We start from the raw sequence: 27,273 nt of genomic DNA, 5'->3' as shown, positions 1-27,273 counted from the left end.
CTCTTGTCATTCCACACAGTGTTATCCCCAACCAGGGTACTCACTTCACAGACAAAGAAACATGGCAGGAACCATGGAGCATACTGACTATGGGACTGCGGGTTCATGCTCAGCTAGCAAGCTTCCTTATATAATTCAGGATCACCTTCTCAGTGCCCCTCACAGTGGGCTGGGCTCTCCTGCACCCGTTAATAAGTACAGGCTCCCCAGCTATGCCCACAGCTCAATGGGATCCTTTAAGTTTCTCAACTGATGTTCCTGAACAACTCTAGGCTGTTTCTAGTTGACAGTTAAAGTTAACCAGGACAACCTTTTCCTCTCTAGCTCCCCTCTGAGTAGATAACATTTGATTTTTCTTTTTTTCTTTTTTCTTTTTTTTTTTTGGTTTTTCGAGATAGGGTTTCTCTGTGGTTTTGGAGCCTGTCCTGGAACTAGCTCTTGTAGATCAGGCTGGTCTCGAACTCACAGAGATCCGCCTGCCTCTGCCTCCCAAGTGCTGGGATTAAAGGCGTGCGCCACCACCACCCGGCTAGATAGCATTTGAATATGCACTGATCATGTAGCTTGTTATTGTCCATTGTACATATAGTCTACTGGTCTCTTCTAGTATGAAGATAGATGCTCTTTTAGAAGTTTCGCAAACTAATTTGCAAGCAATCCTCCTGGATTTTCTCCTGCAGCTCCCTGCCCCTGATAGTCACATGTTAGATTCCCAAGCCACTTTCTGAGTCATTCCCTCCTGTGTCTTCATGTTCTTTGTCTTTAGTTCTTACCCACATCTTTCTTTAAACTCCATGCTTGGGTGGCTAGAGAAATGGCTCAATGGTTAAGAGCGCTGTCTGCTCTTGCAGAGGACGTGGGTTCAGTTCCCAGCACCTACATGGTGGCTCACAGGCACCCCTCACTCCAGCTCCAGAGATCTGATGCCTTCTTCTGGCCTCCTTGGGCACTACACTCTGTGCACTTACCCACACATAAACTTACTACCGGTACCGGTGAATGATTTCTCTACCTTCTTGGTAGATCTACATGGATGACTTTCTGGTGTGGTTGAGGGAATGTCCTAGTATGTTCCAGCAAGTTCTATGACTCATGAGCCTTAGGAGAGGGCTTTGCTTCCACTTCCACGTGTAGTCCCAGTAGGGCCACTGCCCCATACACTTTGACGGCAGCAGCTAAGTCAGGCCCAACACCTCTGAAAGCTGATGTCTGACACTGTGACCCTTTCTCACCCCCTCCATCCACAGAGCCAAGGTGAAGAAGGGGGTGAACATTCTGAGCGCACAGACCAGCGAGCCTCGGCAGTGGGATGTGAGACAGGAGGTGGGCAACGGAGGGAAGCACACCACCACCTCTGTGGCCTGCCAGCGCCTGGGCCCTGGGACGCGCAATAGGTAAGTAGCCCCTCCAGGGCACTCTGATTTTGCATCCAGTTTTATCTGGCTTCATCTTGACCACCGCTGGCCTGGATGTTAAACCCAGGACCTAATGCCCGCTGAGGTACCAAATAACCAACGATAAGTACCAGCATGTGTGGTTTCCAGCCTTGTGCTCCTTAAGCATTGGGAAAGAAATGACGTCACACCCTGCTTTGTCACCTGAACTTGTTTCTGTGAACTTTCAGAGGGTGCTGTGACAAAATGCTTAGTCCGGTGCCCATGTTAGATTTAGTCACTGGTGAGAAGGAACGGAGGGAAGGGGAGGATACGCTGGGATGCTGTGGAGAGGCTGTGCGAGGCTCTCCATAGACACTGTGGGTTACCTCTGAAGGTGGTTGTTTTATGGCTATGAAACCAGTACACCTGCTGCTTTCGAAATCAAAACTCGGGCACTTGAAGGCATCCTCTTACCTGCTGCTGAGACATGGGCTCATCTCTTTCCAGGGTCTTGCATACACAATCTCCATACACAAAATATCCATAGTTAGGTACTTGTCTTAGAAGTTTAGGATCATAGTATCCACTTGGGGTTTTACAATGGTTCTGTTTTCATTCATATAGGAGACATTTCATTTTGACTTTAAGTACTTCTTACAGACAGTAGTAATGGCTACATAGTATCCCACCATAAGCCTTTAACTTAATGCCAGTAAACAATAGTGCTTTTCCTTTTATTTATTTATTAAAGATTTCTGCCTCCTCCCCGCCACCGCCTCCCATTTCCCTCCCCCTCCCCCAATCAAGTCCCCCTCCTTCGTCAGCCTGAAGAGCAATCAGGGTTCCCTGCCCTGTGGGAAGTCCAAGGGCCACCCACCTCCATCCAGGTCTAGTAAGGTGAGCATCCAAACTGCCTACGCTCCCACAAAGCCATTACGTGCAGTAGGATAAAAAACCCAGTGCCATTGTTCTTGAGTTCTCAGTATTCCTCGTTGTCCGCTATGTTCAGCGAGTCCGGTTTTAACCCATGCTTTTTCAGACCCAGGCCAGCTGGCTAAGACAATGGGGATGTTCTAGTAGTGCCTTTCCTAATCAAGGCTGTTTAGAGGTTTGAGTTACCTAGACCTGTGGGTCACAACCCCTTTGAGGGGGCTGGGTCAAGCAATCTTTTTACAGGGGACGCCTAAGCTTAAGACTATTGAAAATACAGATATTTGCATTATGACTCAAAGCAGTAGCAAGATTACAGTTATGAAATAGCAATGAAAATAATTGTATGGTTGGGGGTCACCACAACATGAGAAACTGTATTAAAGGGTCACAACATTAGGAAGGCTGAGAACCACTGTCCCAGATAATGCTAAACAGTGAGCTTCTTTCCACAAAAATCTCTCTTTGGTACACAAAGAAAACAGAGGACTGAAGTGGGTTTTCTAGCTTGGGTTTCTGTTGCTGTGATGAACACCATGACCAAAGCAACCCAAGAAAGAAGAGCGAGTGTTTATTTGGCTTCCAGATGACACACTATCACTGAGAAAAGTCAAGACAAGAACCCAAACAGTGCAGGAACCTGGAGCCAGGAGCTGATGCAAAAGCCGTGAAGGGTGCTGCTTACTGACTTGCTCCTCATGGCTTGCTCAGCCAGCTTTCTTATAGCGTGCAGAACTACCTTGCCCAGGCGTGGCACCACCCACTGTGGGCTGGGACCTCCCACATCAGTCATCAATCAAGAAAGTGCCCCCACAGATAGTCAGTCTGACATAGGCAACCTCTCCATGGAGGACCCTCTTCCCAGGTGACTCTAGTTTGTGTCAAGCCAACAAAAACCAACTGGTACAGTGCACCCACCACCTCCTCATGCATATTATGTTCGACCCTGTCTTAGTGGTTGCTGGTAGAAGAGTGTTAAGTCATTGTGAAAGCTGTATCTAGAAAAATGGCTCTCTGCTAATCTGTGGGGTGGGAAGAAATGGAAGGGACAGTAAGGGGAGGCTACTGGGTGCAGTGAGGTATGCTCAGAGTACATTGTATCCTTGATGCAAATGGTTTTGAGTTTGTGAGGCACGTGGTTTGTTCGCATTAACAGAGAAACTGATAACATTCAGTGTGGGCTCCAATCTCTCTTTAGGAGACATTCAGGCTGGCTTGTGTGCTGTCTAGCCGGAATAGAGCTTGGTTTCCCTGTGCTGGCTTGCATGCAATTGCTTAGCAAAAGAACTGCTTTGCCAACCTGAGTGACATAGAATTCCTTCATTAAAAATTGAAAACCCTTCTCCATTTGGCATCCCAGCTGTTTCTCTGACACATTCAATTTTTGCGTAGGTCAGTAAAACACAGCCACAAGAGTCGACAAGTTCCTGTGAGCAATCCACAGGTCGGTGGTACCTGACTTCAGCTCTACTGCCATCTCCAATGTCTGAGCTTTTGTTTTTGAAAAGCAAGTGTAAATATGAATGGAGTACCATGTGGTATTTCCTTTTAGGCACACAGTGTATGGTCATTTTTGTTGTTGTTGTTTTGTTTTGTTTGTCTCTCAGAAGTGCGTTCTCTTGTTAGGGCCCTCTTGGCTTCTCCTCAGTGCGCTTTCCTGAAGGAATTTAGATGCAGGAAAGGAAGGTGAAGTCACAGGACATGTCTAAATTGACCCTCAGGATGCTGCCGTTAAGCAAAACTACTCCACTTTGTTTATGGGTGCCCTATTCGTGAGTCCATGGGACCCTCTGCAGGCCCCTCCTTCAACACCCAATCATGAAAGACAGCCGTCATGTTGAATAGCTCCTGACTTCGGCCCTGGCCATCCCCATGGTGACCCCTGGAAGAATTTTGGAGCACACCTCAGTGTCTCAGTCTTTAACCTTGCAAAAAACATGGCCAGAAAGAAACGTGTGCCTAGGCCCTTATTTATAGGGGAGATCAGAGGACAAATTAAGCCTTCCTCTTTGGTTCCATGTAAAATCTAATTACAACAGACAATTAAGGAAATGAAAGCAGGCGTGTTAATTAACAGATAGTGAGTTTACACATGTAAATAGTTCTTTGTATTAGACACAGGTTGAGAGTCCTTGAACGGATGATAAAATATTTGCTGAAAATGCTGAAGAGCCTCGTGGTCAGCCCTGTTTGTTCCAGGGTCACAAGCAGGTGTGTGCTTGTGTGTGTGGGGGGGGGGGGCCTGGCTATGTCTGCCTGCTCTCAGTTTCTCTAAGTGACGTCTGAGAAAGTGATCTGCCTTCGTTGGCACCCTTGCTATGGAACAACCAGTATCATCAGTGTGCATAAACACCCATCGCAGACTGTAACAGCCAGGATCTCACAATAGCTGCCACTCAGCCCCAGGGACAGTATTTATACGGCAAGGGCCTGGCACACGCTGTGAAACAGCCGCCAGCTGCTGGGGAGCCTTGCCATCTGTGCAACACTAATACAGGTCCCCCTTCACACCCATTCCTCACTTGGACCCTTAGAAAGCACTGTGAGGCTTCCCACCCTATGCTGGGTAGGTACCGCTGAGCGAGAGCCACACCTGATCTCAAGTACCCAGAGTGTGTGGAGTTCTTGAGCCAGCTCCCTGAAGCTCATACAAGGCATTAGATTTGTCTGTTACTGTACACCAAGTCATCCACGGACTTGGACCTTAAAACAATATACCTTTTAAATGTGTGTGTGTGTGTGTGTGTGTGTGTGTGTGTGTGTGTGTGTGTGTGTGTGTTTGTGTAAAGGCCAGAAGATGATCTTGGTTCTTGTTCCTCAGGTAACCATTCCACCTTGTTTAAGACAGGGTTTCTCACTGGCCAAGTAGCTGACTGGACAGCAAGCCCCAGGGATCACCCTGTCTCCTTATCCCCAGGAGATTGCTGGGATTACAAGCACATGCCACCATGCCCACCTTTTTTTTTTTTTTCACTATTCCTAGAGATCAAGCTTAGACTCTTGTGCTGAGTCAACCCCCCCCCCAACCCCATCAGCATATCCTTATAGCCTCTGAGTATCTGCATAGCCTACCAGAATCTTCTGCTCCAGGTCTCAAGGAAGGTACCCATTCAAGTATCATCCAGGGTCTAAAGCACCATGTAAAAAAGGGTCATTCAGGGAAGGGTCCTTGTCTCTGATCGTAGATGATTGTCCTGATCAGACTTTTTGTCACCTTGACCCAGGCCAGGGTCAGGGCCATCTGAGAAGAGAGAACTTTAGTTGAGTAAATTCCTCCATCAGATCTGCCTATGGACGAGCCTCTTAGGGTATGAGAAGATGTGGCCTCTGCCATTCATTGTGTCTCAACATTGCCCTGGGTCTTTATGTTCATCCCCTGTTGCTGTAAAATGTCACCATGGGTGCAATGCCTTAAAATGACACAAGTTTATCATCTGAAACTTGTTCATGAAGTCACTGGGAATTGATACAGATATCAGCAGGGCTGCAGGGACAGTCCCCTTGTCTTCTGGAGCCTTGCATCCTGTTTCCTGGCTTGTAGCTGACCCTCACCTACAGAACCAGCCTCAGTCAGTCATCTCTGTTCCGAGCTTCAGGAAACTCTAGTGTATACACATATCCCCAAGTCTCCTCCTCCTACTTTGACCTCCAAGTCCTCCATGATGTCATCAGATCCTTACTAAATGATCCAGACTAACCCCATCCCCTTCAGCCCACCTTAAAATCATTGGTTGCCCTTCACTTGCAAAGATGCTTGCCTTTCAAGGTAGTGTAGTTATCACTCACAGAGATATGTTCATGAACTCACTTTCTGGAGCAAAGAGCCTGCAGCACCTCAGTCCCTGAGATGCTGGAAGGGGACACCTAGATCAGGGGTGGGACTCAGGTCAGCAGTTTCTGCATCCACAGTGCCCACCAGTGAAGCCTCCTGGACCTCTGAGGAAGACTGACAGGAAAAATTCCCCCATGCCTAATGCTGCCCTGAACACCGGAGCTGACCTCCCTAGCCAGCCCAGCCGAAGCAGACAGCCCTCATCGGGGCATGGATACCAAGTATTCTTGCTTCAAGGACAAACTCAGTCAATTATCTGAGGATCCTGTTGGCATGGAATCCCCCCATCTTCGTGATTTGTGGCTGCCTGCAGGAGCCTCTCTGTAGGACGCTGGATGGTGGCTGCTGAAGGAGCTGAGAGAGCTTTGCGCTTTTCCTTTGGCTCTTGCAATGTCCCTCGTGAGTGTCAGCAATTAGGAGAGCTGCCCATTGGAGCCATGGAAGCTGCAGCTGTGTCTCCAGATCTCATTCACATCCCAGAGTTCTGGCTCCTGAAAGAGGATTTGCTGGAGCTAAGGAGGGGGGCCCATCAGCAGAGTGCTTGCTGCCTAAGCGTGAGGATTTAGACACAGTGGCCTGCACCTATAATCCCAGTGCTTCCTGGCCAGTCAGCCTAGACTAATTGGGAAGTACACACACCAGTAAAAGACTCATGCAAAAAAAAAAAAAAAGAAGAAGAAGAAAGGAAGAAAATCAAGACCCTTCCTTAATTCACCTCAATCAAATGATTCCCCATGCCAAAGTTCACGGTTGGTAACCCCAACCTGGGACTCAGGATCGGAAGCGCCCCCTACTGCCTCCTCTGGGGAAGTGACCTCTTAGATGGAGAGATGGGAGAGAAAGCTTGCTTGGGGAAACTCAGGAAGATGGTATGGAGCACTGGCTCCCCTTGCTCCGTATGTCTACCAAAGAACTGTGGGATTCGGGGAGCCAAATCTTTTTGCCAGTGTCTCCCAGACCCAGGAAGATAGCTTGTCCCTGAGCCATCTATTTATTTTGTGTTCCATCCCCTCTTGCCTTTGAAGCATCCTGAACATCTCTGCTCTCAAACAGAGCCAGCTACCACCTATAAGAGAATCTTTCATACATAGAGTGTGAAGCCAATCTTTCCCCCATCGGAGCTGCACAGCTCTAAGTGAGTAGGGCAAGAGGCAGAGGCCTCTGTGTGGCTTCAGGGAAAGAGTGTGGGGGTGGGGGTGTGCAGACAGTGGTGAACCTGAATCCGAACTCATTCTCCTGGCCCTTTCTGCATTCCTTCCTTCAGAAACATCCTGCACCTACTTTTCTTCTCCCTTCATCTTCTAAGTGTTTGTTCAGACCTCAGTGTCCAGGACAGTCCTGCCTAAGCAGCTAGGGATCAATTAGGCAAGTGCTTCGTCTGACCTGCAAGAATGACCTCCAGGTGGCAGAAAGAAAGAGGGAAGCTGGCCCTCCTGGACTCCAGTGTGGGCTTTTCATCTGAAAACGTGCTCCTGCCCTGAGCATTCCCTAAGCCTTGCTTTATACAGCTGTTCTTCAGGGGAAATGGCCAAGCACAAGGCTGTCTTTAAACCGGTAGGTGTTCCCCGAAATGAATGGGGTCCAGTTGATGGGGTCTGGTCGCTGGAAGATGTAACCTCTGAGGTCATGATCCAGCTGGCACACTCTGTGGGTCACAAGTGCCTGCTGTAGGAATCATGACCCAGCCACACACTTGTTCCCAGCCGAACACCTTGACGTAAGACAGCTCTCTTCGGCACTTGGAATTTCCTTTTAGGTTCGGCTGTTAAAGCATTACTGTTAAAAGCTGTCTCCCGAGCAAGCACGCTGCCTTAAAAGCACACATCGCAGTAACAGGATTACTCTGTGTGTTTCTTAGCGTTCGGCAGCACTAGGACAGGCCCCCATGTAGTCCCTGGGGATTGGCATTTTACAAAATGTGCACATTGTTTCACTAAATCTTTCCGACGGCCTCCACAATCAAAGTCACGTGATTAAGCAGGCAGATAAAGACAGACGGTGCTTAGAAGGAGCAGGCACCCAAACGGAATGTGTAAGTGAGTGCCTGCAAGTGTTTTCTTTCAAAAATAGCTTTAATGTGTGCAAATGGTTGGAGAAGGAGGTGCTTCAGTTGTGGAATTAAAAAGGAGAAGATGCAAACACAATCAAAATATAAAAACCAGGGCCAGGAAGATGACTTGGTGGTTGAGAGTGCTTGCTTCCCTTGCGGAGGACCTGGGTTTGTTTCCCACCACCCACATGGCAGCTCACTGCCTGTAACTCTAACTCTAGGGGATCTGACTCCCTCTTCTGGCCTCTATGGTCTCCTGAACACACATGGTGTACATACCGCACATAGCAACACACTTATACACATAATTTAAAAAATAAATAAATAAATCTTAGCTGGGTGGTGGCACACACCTTTAATCCCGACACTCTGGAAGCAGAGGCAGGTGGATTTCTGCAAGTTCGAGGCCAGCCTGGTCTACAAAGTGAGTTCCAGGACAGCCAGGGTTGTTACACAAAGAAACCCTGTATAGAAAAGAAAGAAAGAAAGAAAGAAAGAAAGAAAGAAAGAAAGAAAGAAAGAAAGAAAGAAAGAGAAAGAAAAAAAGAAAGGAAGGGGGAGTGACTCCTTTATTTAAAAAAATGCTAGCAGAAGGCCGTATGCTTGCAGAGAGGGGGTGGAGAGAGAGAGAAAGAGAGAGAGAGAGAGAGAGAGAGAGAGAGAGAGAGAGAGAGAAAGAGAGAAAGAGAATGAATAAATGAATGAATGAATGAATGAATGAATATGAATGAATTGCCCAAGCCTGGTGACCCAGTCTGAATGGAACAAGGCTGAAGGAAGAAACTGAGAGCTAAGGATGTGTTGAGAAGCAGGTAGGGGTTGTAGTGATGCAGGTGTCCAGAACTTGTTCCAGAACAGCCCAGAGAACTCAAGAGACTCCAAAAGGGACCCACTTTTACCTGCAGGGTTCCTTCTTCATCAGGGGTGGCAACCCCCTTTTGGAAGGGGGTGTTATAGGGATGTCCCACAGCTGCTGTCCTGCACATCTAAGCTGCAGAGCTAAGTAGGGGCTCAGCCCCAGGGAAGCTTGCTCTTGGGACTTCAGGACCGTGGACAGGTTCTCAAGCAGGAGGGACTTTTGTGCCACTAGGAGGTGAATGGAATTCTACCTGCTTCCACTCTGGGACCGTAACAGGGGGAAGACAGGCTGCACGTGCCTAAACAGGGTGTGCCTTTCAGGTTCTAGGGCCTCTCAGGTGGGAATGCATGGCGCCCTGTGTGACCAGAGCACCAGGCTTTTCTAGAGCAGCTGAAAACCCACATTGTCATATCAAATCTACCACAAACATTTGCTTTATTTTATTTTTTTTTTTTTTGAGTCAGTGTCTTGTCAAGTAGCCCAGACTGGCCTGGACTCACTATGTGTCTCACGCTGGCCTTAAACATTTCTTCATCCCCCTGAAGGCTGGGATTAGATAAGCACTTCCAACACACCCAGCCCGCTCACAGTTTTAAAATCGGCCATGCTCGTCCAACAAAAGGCTCATTGTTCAGGAAGATGGTTCTGCAGTCAGTAAACCCTATGCAAAAGCAGTCAACCAGGCTCCTGCCACAATAGAGCCCGTATTCTTCAGGAAGTTGATTATCTGTAACTTCCAGGGAAGGAGACTGCCCGTGAAAAGTCGTCCTGGAACGCCACTCTTGCCAAGCAAGGGACTTAAGAAATGAGGCCAACGCCTTCGAAGGCTGAGCCACGTTCATTTTCCACCACAGGATCCTGCCTAAATAGAATGAATTGTACAGACATCCCTTCTTTTCCAGCAGAAATGTAAAGGTGTGTCATCTCTGCTCCATCTTCCCCAGCCCCCTGCAGCTTTACCGGCATCAGTGGCACCAGGACCATGCACGGAGCAGGTGCTTTCTTCCTACCCACCCTTCCTCGTGTTGAGTGACAGGTCAGCTAAGTTCTCAGGGGATCTTGAGGGTAGACCTTCTGAGGTCCCAGTGCCTCTATAGAACACAGCATGAATCCCATGTACCTCTCCCCTCTGCCTCCAGCAGCAGCAGCTGCTGCCACCCCCATCCCCTTAACTCAAGAGCGTAAAACTTCAGGGACTATATGCTGCAGGGGAGTGATATAAATCAGGCAGGTAATAAACGAGAAGGGTTTTTCACAAAGCAAAAATCATTGAAAATGGTAAGTAAAATACCTATTAGCATTCATTGAAGCGGTCTCAATTGCCTACCTTAGAGCTAGCTGTAGGAAGTTATTTGTTTTTTGTTTGTTTTGCTTTTCGTTTTTGTGAAGGATGCTAGAATGTGAGTGAGCTTGGGACTGCTTACTGGAAACAGAAGTTTAGGGAATGATATCGTAAGATAATCTGTTTTCTCCCGAGGGACATTGTCTGCCCTATGTCCTCTCTCAGAAACAGCAAACAACCACATACTAAGATCTCCATCTCAATGGCATGTGGGTACATCCTGGCCTCTCAAAGAGAGACGTGTGCCCCCGCCACACCCAAGCATATAGCAGGCTCATGTGGACCTTCAAAACAGGTGAGTGTCTGGATGTACAAGCTGTGTAATTTTTGGTATAGTCTTCCATCCCTCCTACTTTAAGCATACATTGGACTACCAGCTTCCTGAACTCTGAGGAGGTTTAGTGCAGAGTAAAAGGCTAGCGTGGTAGAGGCCATTGATGTGCCCCTGTCCTTTGTAGAGAGTCAATCTTTTAAGAGGATTAGCCAGAGACACCTGAGTGTGGGAGCTGGGAGAAGTGGGAGACATGCCATCAAAGAGTCGTAGCTCAGGATAATGTCTGGTGTCTGCGGGATCCACAGGGGCTTCTCAAAGGTTGGTGCCTTGCAAGACCTGTGGTTCATCGTCTGGTCAAGACTCGCTACCCCCGAATTAAATGGGATGTGTCTGCAGAGATACTGGGGACTGGCTGAAGTTCTTGGCCTGGTGCCTGTGGAACTCAGAGTGGGCAGTCTGGGACATGATCACTGTTGCCTGAGCACACACAGTGTTCGCATAGCCAGCTTTTGAATGACAGGCTTGAGGGTGTGGCTCAGAGGGTGGAGGGCTGGCCTAGCATGCACCACACATAAATAGGACCTTATAGCGCATGCCTAGCCTCTCAGCACTTGGAGGTAGAAGCTGGAAGATCAAGCCTACTGCCATCCTCAGCTGCATAGTGAGGTTAAGGTCATGGGTTGGCTGCTGTTTTGTCACCAGCCTTTTTTCTTCTCACTCCTTGCTGGGAGGTCATATCTGGCCCTCACCCATTGGAACCCAATAGGCCTCTGATTGGCTAATATTCCTCAACAGAAGTGACACCATGTGACTTCTGAAGCTGGTCTGTAAAAGAACCTCAAGCCCACCACGTCTAGGCAGTCTGATCACCCTGAGGCCTCCATGGTGGGAGGAAGTCTAGTCATACGCTATGAACAGACCCCAGGGAGGAACCTTAAGCTTTTTAAAGGAAGAAATGACATCCCACTAACTCCCCTACCTCATTACTTCAGCCCCTGCTCTATCTGGAGTCCCTACCTGATCGTGGCAGGGGTTGTGGGAGTTGGGGGTATAGGAGGAAACAACCCTAGACAACCTAGATGAACCCTTATAGAATTTCTGAGTCACTGAAACCACGAAGACAATGGGATGATTGCTTTAGTTTTATTCTACCTGTGTAGGGAGTTTGTGGTGCAGCAATGCTTACTTAAGACTCCAGGAATTCAGAAGGTTTATATGCTTGTCAAACTCACATTGATACTAATGGCTTGATACCTCTTTTTTGACCCCCCTTTATCTTACCCCAAGTAATTCTCCAACTCCTCCAGGAAGAGATGCTATTGGGTCTTATACCAAGGACCCCAAGTTACCTATAGAAGTCAGTTGCTTTGCCCAACTCACATCCTGGGCCAATTGCATAGCCCAAGCCCCACAGATAGCATGGAGCATTTATTCTCTTTGTTCCTGTCTCAGCCTGGCAGGTAGTTCCTGTGAACACTAACAAGCTCTTAAGTTGGTCTCTCTCAGAATCTGCCCTGAGCTAACTATGTCAAGTTATCAAGTGGTCAAACGCTTGCCTCATCTGTAAATAGCTTTGGGGAATGGCCGGGGGAGCCTGTGTTCAGGCTCTGATGTGGCAGCATTTCAGAACTGGTTGATTCCCCTTAGAGCCCAGCTTCCCCGAAGCCCCAGGGCGAGGGCTTCACCTGAGGCCATCCATTGCTTCCATGCCACTGTGACCATCATGCCTGACAGAACCAAATGAAGAGAACAAAAGGCTCCTAGGCTTCTTGGCTTCAGAAGGTTTGGGTCCATCATGACAGAAGCTGCAGTGGAGTTCCTGGCACGTGCTTGTGGCCAAGGCACCTCGTTTCATGACAGACAGGAAGCAAAGGTGTGAAAGCAGAGACAGGGCTGGACTTTTCCCCTCAAGGGCCTAACCCCAGTAACCCACCTAGATCCCCACCTTCTTAAAGTTCCTCAGTCTCCCAACAGAGGGCCGCCTGTCCCCACCAGATTCGCCCAGTTAGTGTCTGTACGCACACAACTGTCTCCCAGTCCCCAGGGGCTCCTTAACTCTTGGCCCTGGTTTCAGTAGCTGCTCAGCTCTAGATTTTGTCTTACCTCTGCTTCTCCAGCACCAAGATGACAAGAACACATTACTGAGACCTGTTTTTATTTTGTTTTGTTATGTTTTGTTTCATGTGGGTTCGGGGGGGGAGGGGTGTTCACTCAGGTCCCCATCCTGGCACAGAAAGTACTTTATGGACTGAGCCACCACCCTGGCCTTCAACTAGGATTTATGGAGCCAATGGACTCTCTGTAGGACGTTCAGACATGTTATTAAAATATTATTTCAGTTGACAAAGGCTGTACCGTTTTGTCAGCCTTGAAACTTGCTGGTCACAGGATGTGCGGACCTCTGCCACCCTTATTTCCCATTCCACGGGACTCAGAAACCTGCAAGGCTATAGCTGTTTCCCCAAACCTCAGACCATGAAAAAAAAATCTTGTGTCGATTTTGAATATGTTAGATCCTCATCGGAAGGTGCCTTCATCCAACATTAGCTTTATATGAAAAATCTCAAAGTGAGGCCGGAATCATTAGATCTGCATTCACTTATCAGATAATGATGAGTGCCCGGCAAACCCTGTGGATATCGAAGCTCCCACGACAGGCGTGCACGCCAACCCTCATGACATTGATTGGTCTTCAGAAAGATAGAAAGTGATTGGATAAGCAAGTCCGCTAGAGAAATGGTGTGTGTTATTAAGTCCCATAAAGGAGCGTATTACTTAAGTACGGGTCAATGGCTTGCAAGCAAGGCCTTGTTTAAAGTGGGGCGAGTTAAAGAGGATCTATTCCACGATACAAATCCAGTGTGATGCAACTCCTTCCTGCAATGCCCTCTGCAGCTGTGCTTCTGCTGTCATGCGCTCAGGCCCCAGTAGGGGGCGTCCTGTGCTCTAGCGCCCAGGATGCACGACAGGGGTATCTCCGCAGACGTGATCCAACATTACAACTGAAAGAACAAGGCTGGCCGGGTAGAGGAGGGGGAGTCCTTTACTCTGGGGACACTTGTCTCTATCCTAACACGAACTCTTTAAAACGTCATCAATGGGATGGTACCACCATCGTGTTTTCGTTTAAAATCTTAACAGACAAATGTCTAGAGAATAGAAACGGAGATAAAGACGATGTGGGTGGCCGCTTAGATCTGGCAACAAGCCAACATAAAGACTCACTGTGTACATGACTTTCTGGTCTCTATACTCAAAGTCTGGACACCAGAGATCAGGGACCCCAGGCACTCCTCCTTAATCACCCTACACTAGATCCTGTTGCCTCACGCCAAACCTCCTGAAGTGACACCCAGACTCCCTAAGGTGGTAAATGCTTTGAGTCTTTGTTCGGAAGAAAAGCTAACAACACATTCAGGTGGAATAATAAGAGCAGTGTGCGAAGACACGCTTCCTGCAGAGAGGTTATTTTAATAGCTTTGAATTGGTCCTCCAGACCTCACACTCTTCTCAAAGATGGAGTGACAGGTCGGGCCGCAAAGCCGTCCGTGTCTTTCCCTGGCAGCTGAATAACTCTTTCCTTTCTGTTCCCTGTCTCGCATTAATTCTTCATAAGTGGTCCTTACTATGCCGCACTTGTTCTGTCTCAAGTGCGGCATTTTCTCACCAGCAGTGTATAAATTAGGCCGGCTAAATGGCAGCGACAACTCATCCATCATGGCCTTAATTGTCTACCTTGGGAAAAGGCACTGATGCTTCAGTAAGGATAAAGTCAAGTCACCCTGGTCCGTCACGGGCTGCTGGGGCCATGTGCTCACAGCACTTCCCGTAGGCAGGCAGCTGTCAGGGACCTAGGTGCTCACTATGTAGATGGAAGTGGGTTCCGATAAAAGGGATGTTTCTGTGACTGAGGGGCAAGCCACCTTCCCTCTTGTTCGAATGCTACATTCTCATGGCAACTCTACCCTGCCGAGGTGTCTAGTGCTCCGACTCCACCCACTTTGTTGTTCCATCACCCCCAAAGTGTAGCTAGGCTCACCTCCACCCACAGTGGCTTACCCCCTCCCCCGAAGAATTCCAGCCATTCGGATTAACCTGCTGAAGCAGGAAGCCTGCCTCCTCTTCTACTTAGGACACTGAATTTGTACCCATCATTTTCATGAGCAGAGCATGCCCACAGCCACACCTTGCTGTAGGAGAGGCTGGGAGATGTCAGCTCTGATCCTTGATTGCGACACTCCAAGCTATCAAGACATAGTAACTAAGGGTGTCTTCCCCAAGCAAGGCTCTAGTGATATGGAGTTTAAGTGTTGACAGTGGATCCTGTGAGGTAGGAGATCTCCAGGAATTGAACGAGAGATCAGAATTTAGGGAGTCCACTGAGGGCTGGCCAGTAAGATGTCAGTGGGGACAGGGGACAGAGGAAATGGCTCAGCAGCTAAAGTGCTTGCTATACAAGCAAGGACCAGAGTTAGGATCCCATGTATATGAATAGGACCCAAGAAACCCATGCACATGCTGGATGGGTGGGCATGGCAGCCCGCCTGTAATTCCAGCCTCAGAAGGTAGAAAGTGGGGTGGGGGCAATTCTCCAGAGCAAGCTGGCTAGCAAGATTAGCCTTACCTGTGAGCTCTGAGTTTGTCCCCAAGACCCTACCTCAGTGAATAAGGTACAAGAGCAATGAAGGATCATTCTTGACCTCAACCCTAAGCCTCGCATATACATGCAACCGCACATATGCAAAACCAGACAGGCCATGCACACATACATGAATGCACAGCACAGGTAGCCACGGGAGAAAGCTGGAACAGGAAGGGTGTCATCAGGTCAGGAAATTGAGGGTTCTACGGCAGAGGGCACATGTATTCTTCCAAAAGTCTCAGGCATTTGGCACAATAAGTAGTGACCAGCACTAGAGGAGCTTGCGTGACTGGGGCAGTTATGGCCCCGGGGCCAAGAACTTGTCTGTGTTCCTGGTAATAGTGTCAAGAGCCCCTGTGCATTCCTCAGACCGCCCTCCCTTTGCAGAGCATCTGCTGCTGTCCTGGCATATGCTGTGTCCTTTCCGGGCCAGGAAGGAGGTGACAGAGCAAGATCCTGGTTCTCTATGGCTTTAGAATGGTCACTGTCAACTCTCCAGGTCCCCTGTATGTATTGGTTATTTAACTCATTGCTAGGACAAAGCATCCGACAGAATCAACTTCAGGGAGCGTGGATTCTGGCTCACGGCGGGTGCAGTCCATCACGGTGGGGAAGCCGTGGTGGTGAGGGAGGCTGCAGCTATGGTAGCGGGGTAAGGTGGTCACATGATATCCGCAGTCTCCCTGCAGACAGAGAGGAATGCTGGTGCTCACCTCTTCTCCTTTTCGTCCATCATGAGACACTGCCACCCACAGCTTATGTGAACTAAATCTAGAGACTTCCTTGGTCAGACAAGCCCAAAGATTGGTCTCTGAGCACAGCTCAGTCCTGTCTATCACATGTTCTGTAAAATGGGTGTTATTCTTATGGTAGGAAGGAAGACTTCCTAAAACCCCAGCATGGAGCACGAAGTCCCACCGCTAGCTGAGGAGCAATTGGCAGCTGATTGCTGCTGGGAGAGGAAGGTCAGTTTCCCACGATGGTGTGGCCCCTGGCCCTTTGCCATGCTCCTGTGGAGGCCCCAGATCCAAGAGTCTATGTGTAGCACAGATTGTAGTCAATGTTTTGTTTTTTTTAATGACATAAAGTTAGGTGGGTAGGGAAGGGAGAGTGGATAAGGAAGAGATTGAAAGGAGGGGTGGATAGGATAAAAATATGTTGTATAAAATTCTCAAATAACTAATAAAAATAAAAAATAAGATGAAATATTTATAGACTGAAAAAACGTGGGACACCTAGTGCTGTATATTAGCTTGGAGGTTACATTTTCTAATACCTTCCACTGAATTGCTGGGGAAACAGGCATTCCTTTCTCAGTGCTGGAGGCTGGAAGGTCAACGGCAGGGAACTTGTCATCCCATTGTCTGACCAAGCCAAGCAAAATTGTAGGGTGTGTGATGCACGCCTGGGATCCCAGCATTCAGGGAAGGAGAGGCAGGAGGAGATTGAGATGAAGGCCAGCCTGGCCTATATAGTTAGACCCTGCCTCAAAACACCAAGATGAAGATCAAGCAGATCTGTCAGGGTTACTTCTCGGCACATAGTCCAGCAGTGTCCACCCTGACTGATGGCTGGGAAGTTCTGATTCTCCATAGGGACTCCAGCCTCCTCACCTGAGTCTTGTGAGTCCTGAGCTGTAGGGGCTTGAGTCTCATAAGCAAACAGAGTGGAGCTGGAGAGATGGCTCAGTGGTTAAGAGCACAGGCTGCCCTTGCAGAGGACTTAAGTTCAGTTCCCAGCAACCACATGGAGACTCACAACCATCTGTAGCTCCAGTTTCAGGAGATCTGATACCCTCTTTTACAGGTATTGCATGCACATGGTACACATACATTCCATACATGCAGGATAAACACTCATATACATTAAGTGAATATTAAACAAAAACAGAAATTTAAGCATAATCAAGTGGTTGAGATAGGACCCACAGTGTGAAGTCGGCACGAGTGTTCATCACACAGATTTTTCTGAGCTTCCGTTTCTTTGCCCCTAAGTGAGAGGTGGTGTCTCCCACTCCACGAGGTTGTTGTCAAGAGCAAAGGATCGGCGTGGTTCAAATGCTTGGCAGGTAGCCAAAGTGTAATTAGGAAAGCCAAGGTTTGGTGTCCCCCTCCCCCCACCTGGCGTCCCTATCCTTATGTAATCCTGCTCTCCCTCCTCATGGCGAGCTGAGCCGCTTTTAGTCAATATCACCGCATGTGTCTCTCTCTGATTAGGCAACAAAGACAGTACTTATGTAGTGCTAGAGGCCCATTGTCCTCCTGGCTTGCATGCTGGCACCGCCAGCCTGGCAAAGAGCGTAGACTCCATAGCCAGCAGTGTTGGAGGAGCTGAAGCAGCCAGTCCAACAGCCCGTGAGGGACGGAATCCCTTCAACAACAACGACATCCTGGAGGCACATTCCTTTCCCCTTGACCGTCCCAGAAGGTCCCAGCCCCTTCAGTCACCTTGCTCTCAGCCTTGGAGAGACCTGGAAATAGGGGACAAGGGCCTTGTCTGTATGTACCGGTGCAGAACTCACTGGTCATGCTTAGGCGCACCGGAATTGCCTGCACAAACTCTGTTGTGGAAAACTCCAAACCAAAGCACGTAAATACAATTCCTCATGTCTTAGGGGCTGGAGTGATGGCTCAGCAATTAAGAATGCTTGCTGCTGTTTCAGATGATCCAGGTTTCGTCCCCAGACTTCCCATGGTGGCGCTCAACCAGCTACAACTCCAGTTCTAGGGGATTTGTCGCCCTCTTCTGGACTCCACTAGCATTGCATGCACATGGCATACACGTGCAGACAAATACTTATACAGAGGAAAAAAATAAAATGAGAGGAAAAAGTCCCTCTTGTCTTTATGGAATACTACAGCTTGTAAAATGTCCCCAAAACTATCTATCCCCTTGCTGGCTCATCTCAGCAAACCTCGGAGACATACATGAATGATAAAGGAAGTAGGATGCCGGGACCCTGAAGAGAACTCACCCCAAGCCAGCTAGCAGGTTAGAGGAATACTCCGAGACACCATGGCCTGTTTAGCAGTTCTTCTTTGTAAAACCCCCAAACGTGCATTTTCTACTGTGATTGGACCCTATGAGAACAGCATGGGGATTCACAATGTGAATCTAATATGAGTGATTAAAAATGTGAAAGCCTTCTCTGAACTGAATTTTGGATTAAAAAAGGATCCCACGAAAGACTGCATGAACATATACAAGGGTCAACTTTAGAGAAAGATAGCTGACAGTTTTGGTACATGTACCTGGCAACTTACTTTGTTCTGTGTATGTTCCGCCTAAGGAACTGACTGACTTTTTTTTTTTTTTTCGAGAAAGGGTTTCTCTATGTAGTCCTGACTATCCTGGAACTCGCTGGGTAGACCAGGCTGGTCCCAAACTCACAGAGATCCACCTGCCTCTGCCTCCTGACTACTGGTATTAAAGGCGTGTGCCACCACTGCTCAGCATGACTCTTTAAGCCTAAATGCATCTCTTATTTTGCCCGTTTTGTTTAAGTATACCAGTTGTTTCTATTGCTCCCTGAAATGTGGTGTGATATTTGTAACCCTGCGTCGACGCCAGCTGCACCACTGGAGGCGATCTGAAGTGTTGTTCTCCCCAGCCTGGCACATCCCAAAGTGAGACATAACCTCCGTGGTCACCCTGGGGGTAAGCTGCAGAGTAAGGTTGATATGACTTAAGGTTGTTTACGGTGCTGGAATCTTCCAGCCAGGAATAGAGAGGGAATAGCCATGTTCCCAGGTATAGCTGCTGCTCAGAGCATGCCCGCCTTCTGTGGAACTCTGGCGGTTTGCTGGTCTCTCTGTGTCTAGCGTCTCTCTTCTGTGGATAGAGGGTAGGAACCACATCTATGCTGGGATGGCTGAGAAAGATGGATGGTGCTTTTTTTTAGAAACACCAGGAACACTGAGGTCTCTGTGTCACTGAGGGGTTAGCATCAGGATCAGGGTCACTGAGATCTCTGTGTCACTAGGATGTTAGCATCAGGATCGGGGTCACAGAGTTCTCTGTGTCACTAGGGGGTTAGCATTAGGATTAGGGTTAAGGTTGGGGTAAAATTGGAGTAGGGTCAGAGGCTGGAGTAGGGTTAGGTATTAATTTTAAGTGCAATTGTTAGGGACTAGGTTTTATGGTTGAGAATCAGGGTTAGGGTTCAGGGTTGGGTATTAAGGTTAGGGGTTAGGATTTGGGCAGCTAAGGGGTAGAATTACTATCGCTGTTGAGGTCACCTCTAGGGTTAGTGTTTATATTCGTATTTCGTATTAGGATTGACAGTGTTTTCTTGTTTTTTTTAAACTTTTATTTATTTCATGTCTATGGGTGTTTTGCTTGCATGTTCTTCTATAAACCACATGTGTGCCTCATGCCTTTGGGTGCTGGAAAAGGGTATCAGAACTGGAGTTACGGGAGGTTATGAGCTGCAGTGTGGGTGCTGGGAATCAAACCCAGGCATGAGAAGTCAATGCTCTTTGACATCGCACTATCTCTCTGGTCTCTTGTTTGCTTGTTTCTTAGAGACTTATTTTTATTTATCTGAATGTCTGTGTGTCTCTTTGTCTGTCTGTCTCTGTGTGTGTGTGTGTGTGTGTGTGTGTGTGTGTGTGCATATGTGTGTGATACCTGTGTGCTAGTATCCATAGATACCAGATGATGATTCCCTGGAAATGAGTTTCGAGTAGTTGTGAGTTGCCCACATGAGTACTGACAACCCAGCCCAGGAAGGACAGGAAGTACACTAGAACAGTAAGTGTCTTTAACTGCTGAACTCTCTCCAACTTGGGGCTAAGGCTGTTGATGTCACTTCTAGCACCTCCCTCCTAGAAACTGGGGGGAAATGCCAGACTACTGCACCCTCCTCAAAATCCAGTTCGGCTTGGTGAGTATTTAGAAAACACAAAGATCAGTTCTGTGTCTCTGGCACCGCCCTCACAGCCATCACTTCCGATTGCGAGATCAGAGATCCTGTATCTCTGGGAAACTGAGGCCATCTGCCCTGAAAACACACAGTTGAGCTGAAAGCGGGAGGGAGACCCCCTGTGCCCTCCTCCGATCTTTGGGAGACACTTCTCTAAGCTTTGTAGTCACCTCTAAGCTGTGTGCACTGTGTGCACCAAAACCCCTCTAACACATCTCAGGATCTGCAAGTCGTCTGGTGATGATAATGAGGGACAGTGAGGCAGGGGCATGAAGGGCATTTGGATTACGTTTTGGCAGCCAGTCAAGTTCTTCTAGGATCAGTAACATGTAGCAGGTCCCGTGGGAAGAACATTCCAGACAGAGAAGCCCTAAACTGGTTTCCCACACACCCTGAAGTTATCACCATGGCTGAGCATCTCAGGAAAGGGACCATGGTGGGTTCCATAGAAGAGGAAAGCCAGGAGCCGATGGTGACTTGATTGGCAGAACAAGTTCCTCCTGGGCCCAGGGACCCTGTTATTTGTTGTTTCTCTGCTGCTGTAAAATCCAGATGCAAGCGCATCCTTTGCACCAGCTCTTATAAAGCCAGATGTTAAAGACAGTAAGGAGCTAGTACAGCCCTGGCAGAAAGGGCTTTCCCCCACCCGCCAACTGCAGTGAAGTGCTCTGCGCACCACACCTTAAAAGCCTCAGACGGAGATTTGCTGTGCAAGGAGCGAAAGGGGGCGGGTTAGAAGGAAGACAGAGTGATCTGTCTTCATTTATACCACCTACCGTTAGCCAGATGACAGTAGCTCCCCCTAGGTGTTGTGCCTGGAGGGGGCTGTAAAACCCAACAGGCAGTTTGGTAAATAAAGACAGTCGGCAAACATCTGTGGGGGAGAAAGGATGATGTCCGAGCATTCCATTGTCTCTGGAGAAGCTGCTTTGTGCTGGGCTCAGGTTAGTTTCTCATTGTCTCCAGTTAAATGGGAGAGGGGGGTCGCTTACACAGCTGCCTCAGGAGAGGCCTGATTGCATTACCTCGGTTGCCGAAATCATAAAAGGGGAGCAGGGAGAGACGTTCAATAAAATCTAAAACCAACTTCAGATGTGCTGGAGTCGTCTCAGCCCGTGGAGTCCCGGGGTGAGAGCTTTCTGCTCTGCCATCTCTTTGATCCGCTTTGATGTCCCTTCCTGATCGTCCTGCCCTGGTGAGAAGTGGAGGGGGAGATGAAGCCCCAACACTGACTGTGTTTAAAGGGGAACATATGGAAAGGTCTGAATTAACCCCGCGTCTGCTGCCAGGGTTAGGGTCTTGTGGTAAAGCCCCCACCAGCATCACCAAAAGCTCAAGTGAGAGAAAAGAGAGAAGGGAAAGGAAGACACAAGGACTGAAGAATGATCTCGTGCGCACACACGCCATGGTTGCACACTCACGCTGAACAAAGAGCAGTCTACTTTCTGCCAATGCCCTGGCTCACTGCCATGCAGGATGTGTGTTCCGATGTCCATTTCCTTTCCAAATAATTAACAACACTCGAGCCTGTTCGAGGACCTTCACAAATCTTGTTGTGACAAGCTTGAGCTAGACCGTGGTCCAGAATTCAGTTGAATTTTCTCATCTTTATATATGTGTTTGTTGCCCTAATTGAAGTCCTGGCTGATTTCACAGAAGCCAGACTATAGCCCCTTAAGGGGGGACAGGCTTCACTTGATCTGGTACAGCATGACATGCAGAAGGCAGAGCTGGCCTGGGGTTAACTTGGTGGCCCTGCAAAGTCCTTAGGGACCCAGACTCCTGCTCCATCATATTTGGCTGGCAGCTCTTCTTATACAAAAGGAGGTGACCCTATCTGCTGTCACCTTTTGGGTTCCAAGGGAGAAGGGGCGTGGCTTAAGGCACCAGGTAAAGGATGCTACCTATGGCTGTCTCTTTCCATCAGAAAGTGTAGCTAGAATCCCTGGAGCTTGTTGGCCTGTCAGTCTAGCCTGTGGTACCCAAGGTTACCCTCCGGTCCTTACATCCTTACCGGTGCAATAGTGTATTTGATGGTTGCAGATGCTGTAGCCACTTTGAGCCTCTATCAGAAGAGAGAGGTCAATGCTCTGGGCAGGGAGGAACAGAAACTTACAAAAGGATTGGATTTGCCTTGCCAGGGTCCCCATCTCACCATCTCTGATTTTGCTTGCCTTCCACCCTTCTGGTTTGGGGAGAAGACACAGCCCTCCCTCACTTAATTCCGTCTGAGCCTCATTTCTGGGCTGTTCAGGAAAAAAAAAAAATGCTGTAACTGACCCAGTCTCCCGTTGCCCTCTGTCAAGCATATATAAATGAGAGTGCCTTTTTAGTGGAAATTTTTATTATGGTAAAATATATGTAATATAAAACTTAACATTTTTAACCCCACTTAAGAGTGCGTGGAGTAAAATCCCATCAGTGCAGGAACATCCATCCCTAGCCTTCCACCTTCCCAAAGTGACACTCAGCCCTCATTAAACACCACACCCCCTCACTCTGCTCCTTCCTATCTCTGGGGATTGGCCTGCCTCCCGTACCCACTGGGAGGACACGGGCAGGATTTGTCTTTCAAAGAAGAGTGATTCCCTGACAGTTTTCATGGTTAGAGGAGACGGGAACGCTCTGACATTTTTAAGATCTTTGCTGAGGTTTGCTGAGAGGGGAGACTTGGGTGGATTTCTCCTGAGATGGGACTTCTCCACCATGGGCAGTGTGGCCTCTCCCAGCCCAGATTCAGTAGGAGGCAGGTTTTCCTCACCTCAGTACTGCGAAATAACATCAAGGAAAAAGGAGCCAGTCCCAATTTCTTCGCTGAGGTCATGGAAAACATTTCCCCGTCAGAGCCTCTTTTACGAGGAGTAAGAAGGTGAAGGACAGACAGCCACAGATGGAGCCAGTGTTAAAACTAGAAGCGCCCAAAAGTGGTGGCGCACGCCTTTAATCCCCAGAGGCAGAGGCAGGTGGATTTCTGGTGAGTTCAAGGCCAGCTTAGTCTACAGAGCGAGTTCCAGGACAGCCAGAACTACACAGAGAAACCCTGTCTCAAAAACAAAACAAAAGAAAACAAAAAACCAAGGAGCCTGCATCCCTGGAGGCTTCTCCCCCATGTGTGTCTTCACGCACACAGGAATCCTTTCTAATCTTTCTTGAACACAGGCAGTCTGGCACTGCCCTAGCTTGTGTTTACCTTGCAAAACAATTTTAAAAACTAAAGTCACCACTGAGGCGTGGCTTGAACAGGCTATACAGCTAAGAAGTGGGACAGCTGGCGTGACAGAAGACATATATGGCGTGGGAGCAGAGTGGGGCCTCTTAAGGAGAGGAAGGGAACATCAGGGGAAGGATAGGAAAGGGGAGAGGGGTGTGTGCAGATAAGTCAGTGAAACTGAAGCTGTGTGAAAGTCATTGCTTTGTGGCTGGAGATGGCTCAGCCGTTAAAAGTCAATACTGCTCTTACAGGCAACCTGAGTTTGGTTCCCAGCACCCACAATAAGGCATGTCACAATCACCTTTAACGCTAGCTGCCAGAGATCTGGCGCCATCTTCTGGCCTCTGAGGGTACTATACTCATTCGTGTGTGTGTGTGTGTGTGTGTGTGTGTGTGTGTGTGTGAGTGTGTGTGTGTGTGTGTGTTTAAATAGGAGGGAAAGTCCTTCCTTTGTTTGCCTACTTACAAAACAACAAAAAAGTACAATTTTCCTACAAATTATGAACCAATGCCCAGAAGTTCAGTGGAGAGTAACCAGTGGAGGAATCTCTAACAGCTATAACCATTTATAGGAGACTTTAAAAGGCAGATATACATGGGCACATATAGCCAGTACAGGAACCTAATTCACAGTCGATAGAAACTGGATTTTCCACACAGATGGGGAGAGAAAGCAGTCATGCTCACTGTGTGTGATGTGTGTGTGTGTGGTGTGTGTGTGGCGTGCACACGCGCATGTGTGTGTGAGTGAGCAGGGCAGTTGTGAGAACGGCCAGCATGGCTATCAGTGATCTGCAGCACGCAGAGCAGGAAGCAGATACCACGAGAGTCTCTAATGATGGGAGGAGCAGTGTTTCCTCGTTGCTGTGACAAAATGCCTAGAAAAGGCCACCGAAGAGAAAGAAAGGTTTGCTTTGCCTCATGGTCCATCATGGGGTGAGGCAGAGTGGGGGGCAGGCAGGCCAGCAGGAATATGAGCGGCTGACCACATGGCATCCATGTCGGGAAGCAGAGAGAGATGGATGGTCCTCTTTTCAGTCCGGGACCCCAGCTCATGGGATGGTACTGCCCCCATTCAGGGTGTGACTTTCCTCTTCAGGAACTCCTCTCGGGAAACACCCTCACAGACATGCCCAGAGGTGTGTCTCCATGGTGATTCCACTGAAGATACCCAGTTGTCTTCTGGTCCAGCTCAAAGTCTATGACAGCACTGACATATACTTTGTGGCCACCAGATCACCTGCATGTGTGACCCTTGACTGTGCAGCTTTCCTGATCACCTCCTTGTGTCCCTTGGGGATTATTTATGGTCAAAGACTACTCCACAGAGTCAGCCGTAGCCCAGACTCTGGGAGGACAGAGCCCAATCCATCCCCCTCTATTGAGAGAAAGTCCCATGAAGAGTTAGGGAATCGTTATTATTTATACTCAGACTCTGTGACCAGGGCTGGCTCAGGGTCACAGATTCCTCGCCTGCTCTGAGACTGTGGCATTTCTCAATCCATCTGTAACCGTCTCAGACTGAAGTGGGAATGGCTCTCTCAGAAACAAACTGGTCCTGAAAGGACAGAGCTGTGTCTGCCCCTGGCACCTCTTGCCCTTATTAACCGCCCTCTTCTTCTAACCTGGCACTCCTTAGGTGACCATTGATCTTTTAAAAGTTTGACGATGCATCTCGGGTTAGCCTTCCACTTCCCCTGACTCTCGAATTAGCCAGCCAGTTATTTCCCTTCCGGCCACTCTCCCCACCTCAGAGAAGGTTGGGCACACCATCTTGCTGCACTGTCCCGACACAGAGACCCCCACAGCACTTCGGGAAACCATCCCTCGTGGCTTCTGCTGTAGATACAGTCACCAGCGCTGGGCTCATTTAGTTAGCCTTGTTTATTAAAGCCAATTCCTTTTTTTTCTCCTTAAATAAATATATTTCAAGAGGAAACTTGATGTCATAAGTGAACAAAACAAACGAATGAGCAGACAAACAAAAAAAAAAACAGCATCAGCTGCCACAAATACAAAGGAGCCAAACAAATCAGTGCAATTAAACTCCTGGCCCAGGGCCCACTGCTCTTTACCAGTGGAGATGAGTAGCCCTAAGTGGCTCTCTGCTTGCCTCTGAGTGCCCCCAAGAGAGCCCTCATCCCCATGCTCCTTTGTGTAAACAGAAGGATGCATTTGAAATCACAGTATCACGCATGCTTTGGATGTAGGCCCACTGCCCACCCCCCACCTTCTGACCCTAAGCTGATCTACTTAGAGTCACCTTGACAGCCACCCACTGCAGAAAATGCCCATCAGCACCTGATTGTCCTATATTCAGGGCTGCAGAAGGACATGTCAACATGTCTTCTTGTGTCCTTTTCTCACCGGACTCTCTCTCCCCAGGTCTAAGTTCCCTGCCCCTCACTGTCTTTGCTCTTTCTGCCTCTCCACCTGTGCTCTTTCTCACCCACGCAAACTCACCTGCACACTTGGGGCCAACTTCTTTGTTTACTGTAAAGTATCAGATGCATACAGTGAGTTAAATAAAACCCGTTTCTCCTGTTAAGCTTAACCAAGGAGCTAGAGAGATACTCAGTGGTTAAGGAGTGCTTACTGCTCTTGTAAAGGGCTGTAGCTTGGTTCCCAATACCCACAGTCAGGTGGCTTACAACCACCGGCAATGCAAGCTCCAGGGGGATCTGATGCCCTCTTCTGGCCTCTACAGGCAACTGCACTCCGATGTGCATACCCCACACAGACACACATGTTTACAATTAAAAATAAACCTTTAAAAACTTGCCTAAAAAAAGTTACCTGGGAATGGGAAATTTGAGTTCTATTTTTAAAGAAATAAACACAGTTACAATTAAAATAAAAGCATGAAGACGTGGGTGTTATTAGAAGTGGCTGGGCGACTTTTATATTTAGAGGATTTAGACAGCTATTGAAAATGCTTGCCTAGCAACGATTAAACCAATGTCCTGAAATTGGCTAGGTGTAACAGTCAAGTAAATAAATATCACCAGAGACAAGGATACCCCTGTGCTCTGCTCTGGCAAGAGGTACTATCTGGTTCTATCAGCAGGGGATACCCTGAGAAGCTCAGCCCCTGAGTGCATCACTTCTTGCCTGGATGCACAGCCAGGGGGCCTGAGTTGGCATTGCTCTTTAATTCCAATGCCACATAGCCCAGCATGGTGATGTATGTAACAGACTGGTCCTTAAGGGTGAGTCAACTCTACTTCCATCAAAGGCCTGTTGTTAAGGGCATGTCAATAGGCATGCCAACATATTAAAATTTGAGAATCACGGGCTGCTGCATAGATGGGTCATTCAGTAAGATACTTGCTTTGCAAGCATGAGACCTGAGTTTGGTCTAGAGAATCCTTGAAAGTCTGGCATGGGAGTGCTTGATTGTAAACTCAGCGCCAAGAAGGCAGAAACAGGACGATGCCTGGGGCTAGTCAACAAGTCCAGTCCACTCGGTGAGTTCTAGACCAGTGAGAGACCCTAGAGTAAAGTTTAAGCTTGTATAGGGCAGATACGAAATGACCACATGTGATCTCCAAGGCTGCTTGCTGGTTCACAAGCAGTAGCAGCTTCTGTCAGGACTCAGTTGGATTCTCATTCTGGGAATCTTCCTCTTCTCCCTCATCTCCCTCCTCCTTCCTCCTCACCCTCCTCTCCCTCCTTCCTCTCCTTCCCCTTCTTCCCTCCCCTCCTCTCCCTCTCCCCTTTTCCTCCTTCTCTTCCGCCTCTCCCTCCTCCTTCTCTTCCTCTCCCTCCTCACCCTCCTCCTCTTCCTCTTCCTCCTCTCCCTCATCTCTCTCCTTCTCCTTCCTCCTCTCCCT

General features: G+C 48.4%; 1 protein-coding gene across 1 annotated transcript in view; it reads left to right on the top strand.

Annotated features, from left to right (window-relative positions):
* Positions 1-27,273, top strand: part of Tmem132c (transmembrane protein 132C) — a 308,851-nt gene that overhangs the window by 220,444 nt on the left and 61,134 nt on the right. Inside the window, exon 3 of the mRNA XM_026784600.1 lies at positions 1,248-1,394. Coding sequence (XP_026640401.1) covers positions 1,248-1,394 — 147 coding nt within the window. The remainder of the gene's footprint in view (positions 1-1,247; positions 1,395-27,273) is intronic.

This window comes from Microtus ochrogaster, chromosome 2 (assembly GCF_000317375.1).
Source record: "Microtus ochrogaster isolate Prairie Vole_2 chromosome 2, MicOch1.0, whole genome shotgun sequence".
Taxonomy (NCBI): Eukaryota; Metazoa; Chordata; class Mammalia; order Rodentia; family Cricetidae; genus Microtus; species Microtus ochrogaster.
This window is presented reverse-complemented; position numbering and strand designations above follow the sequence as displayed.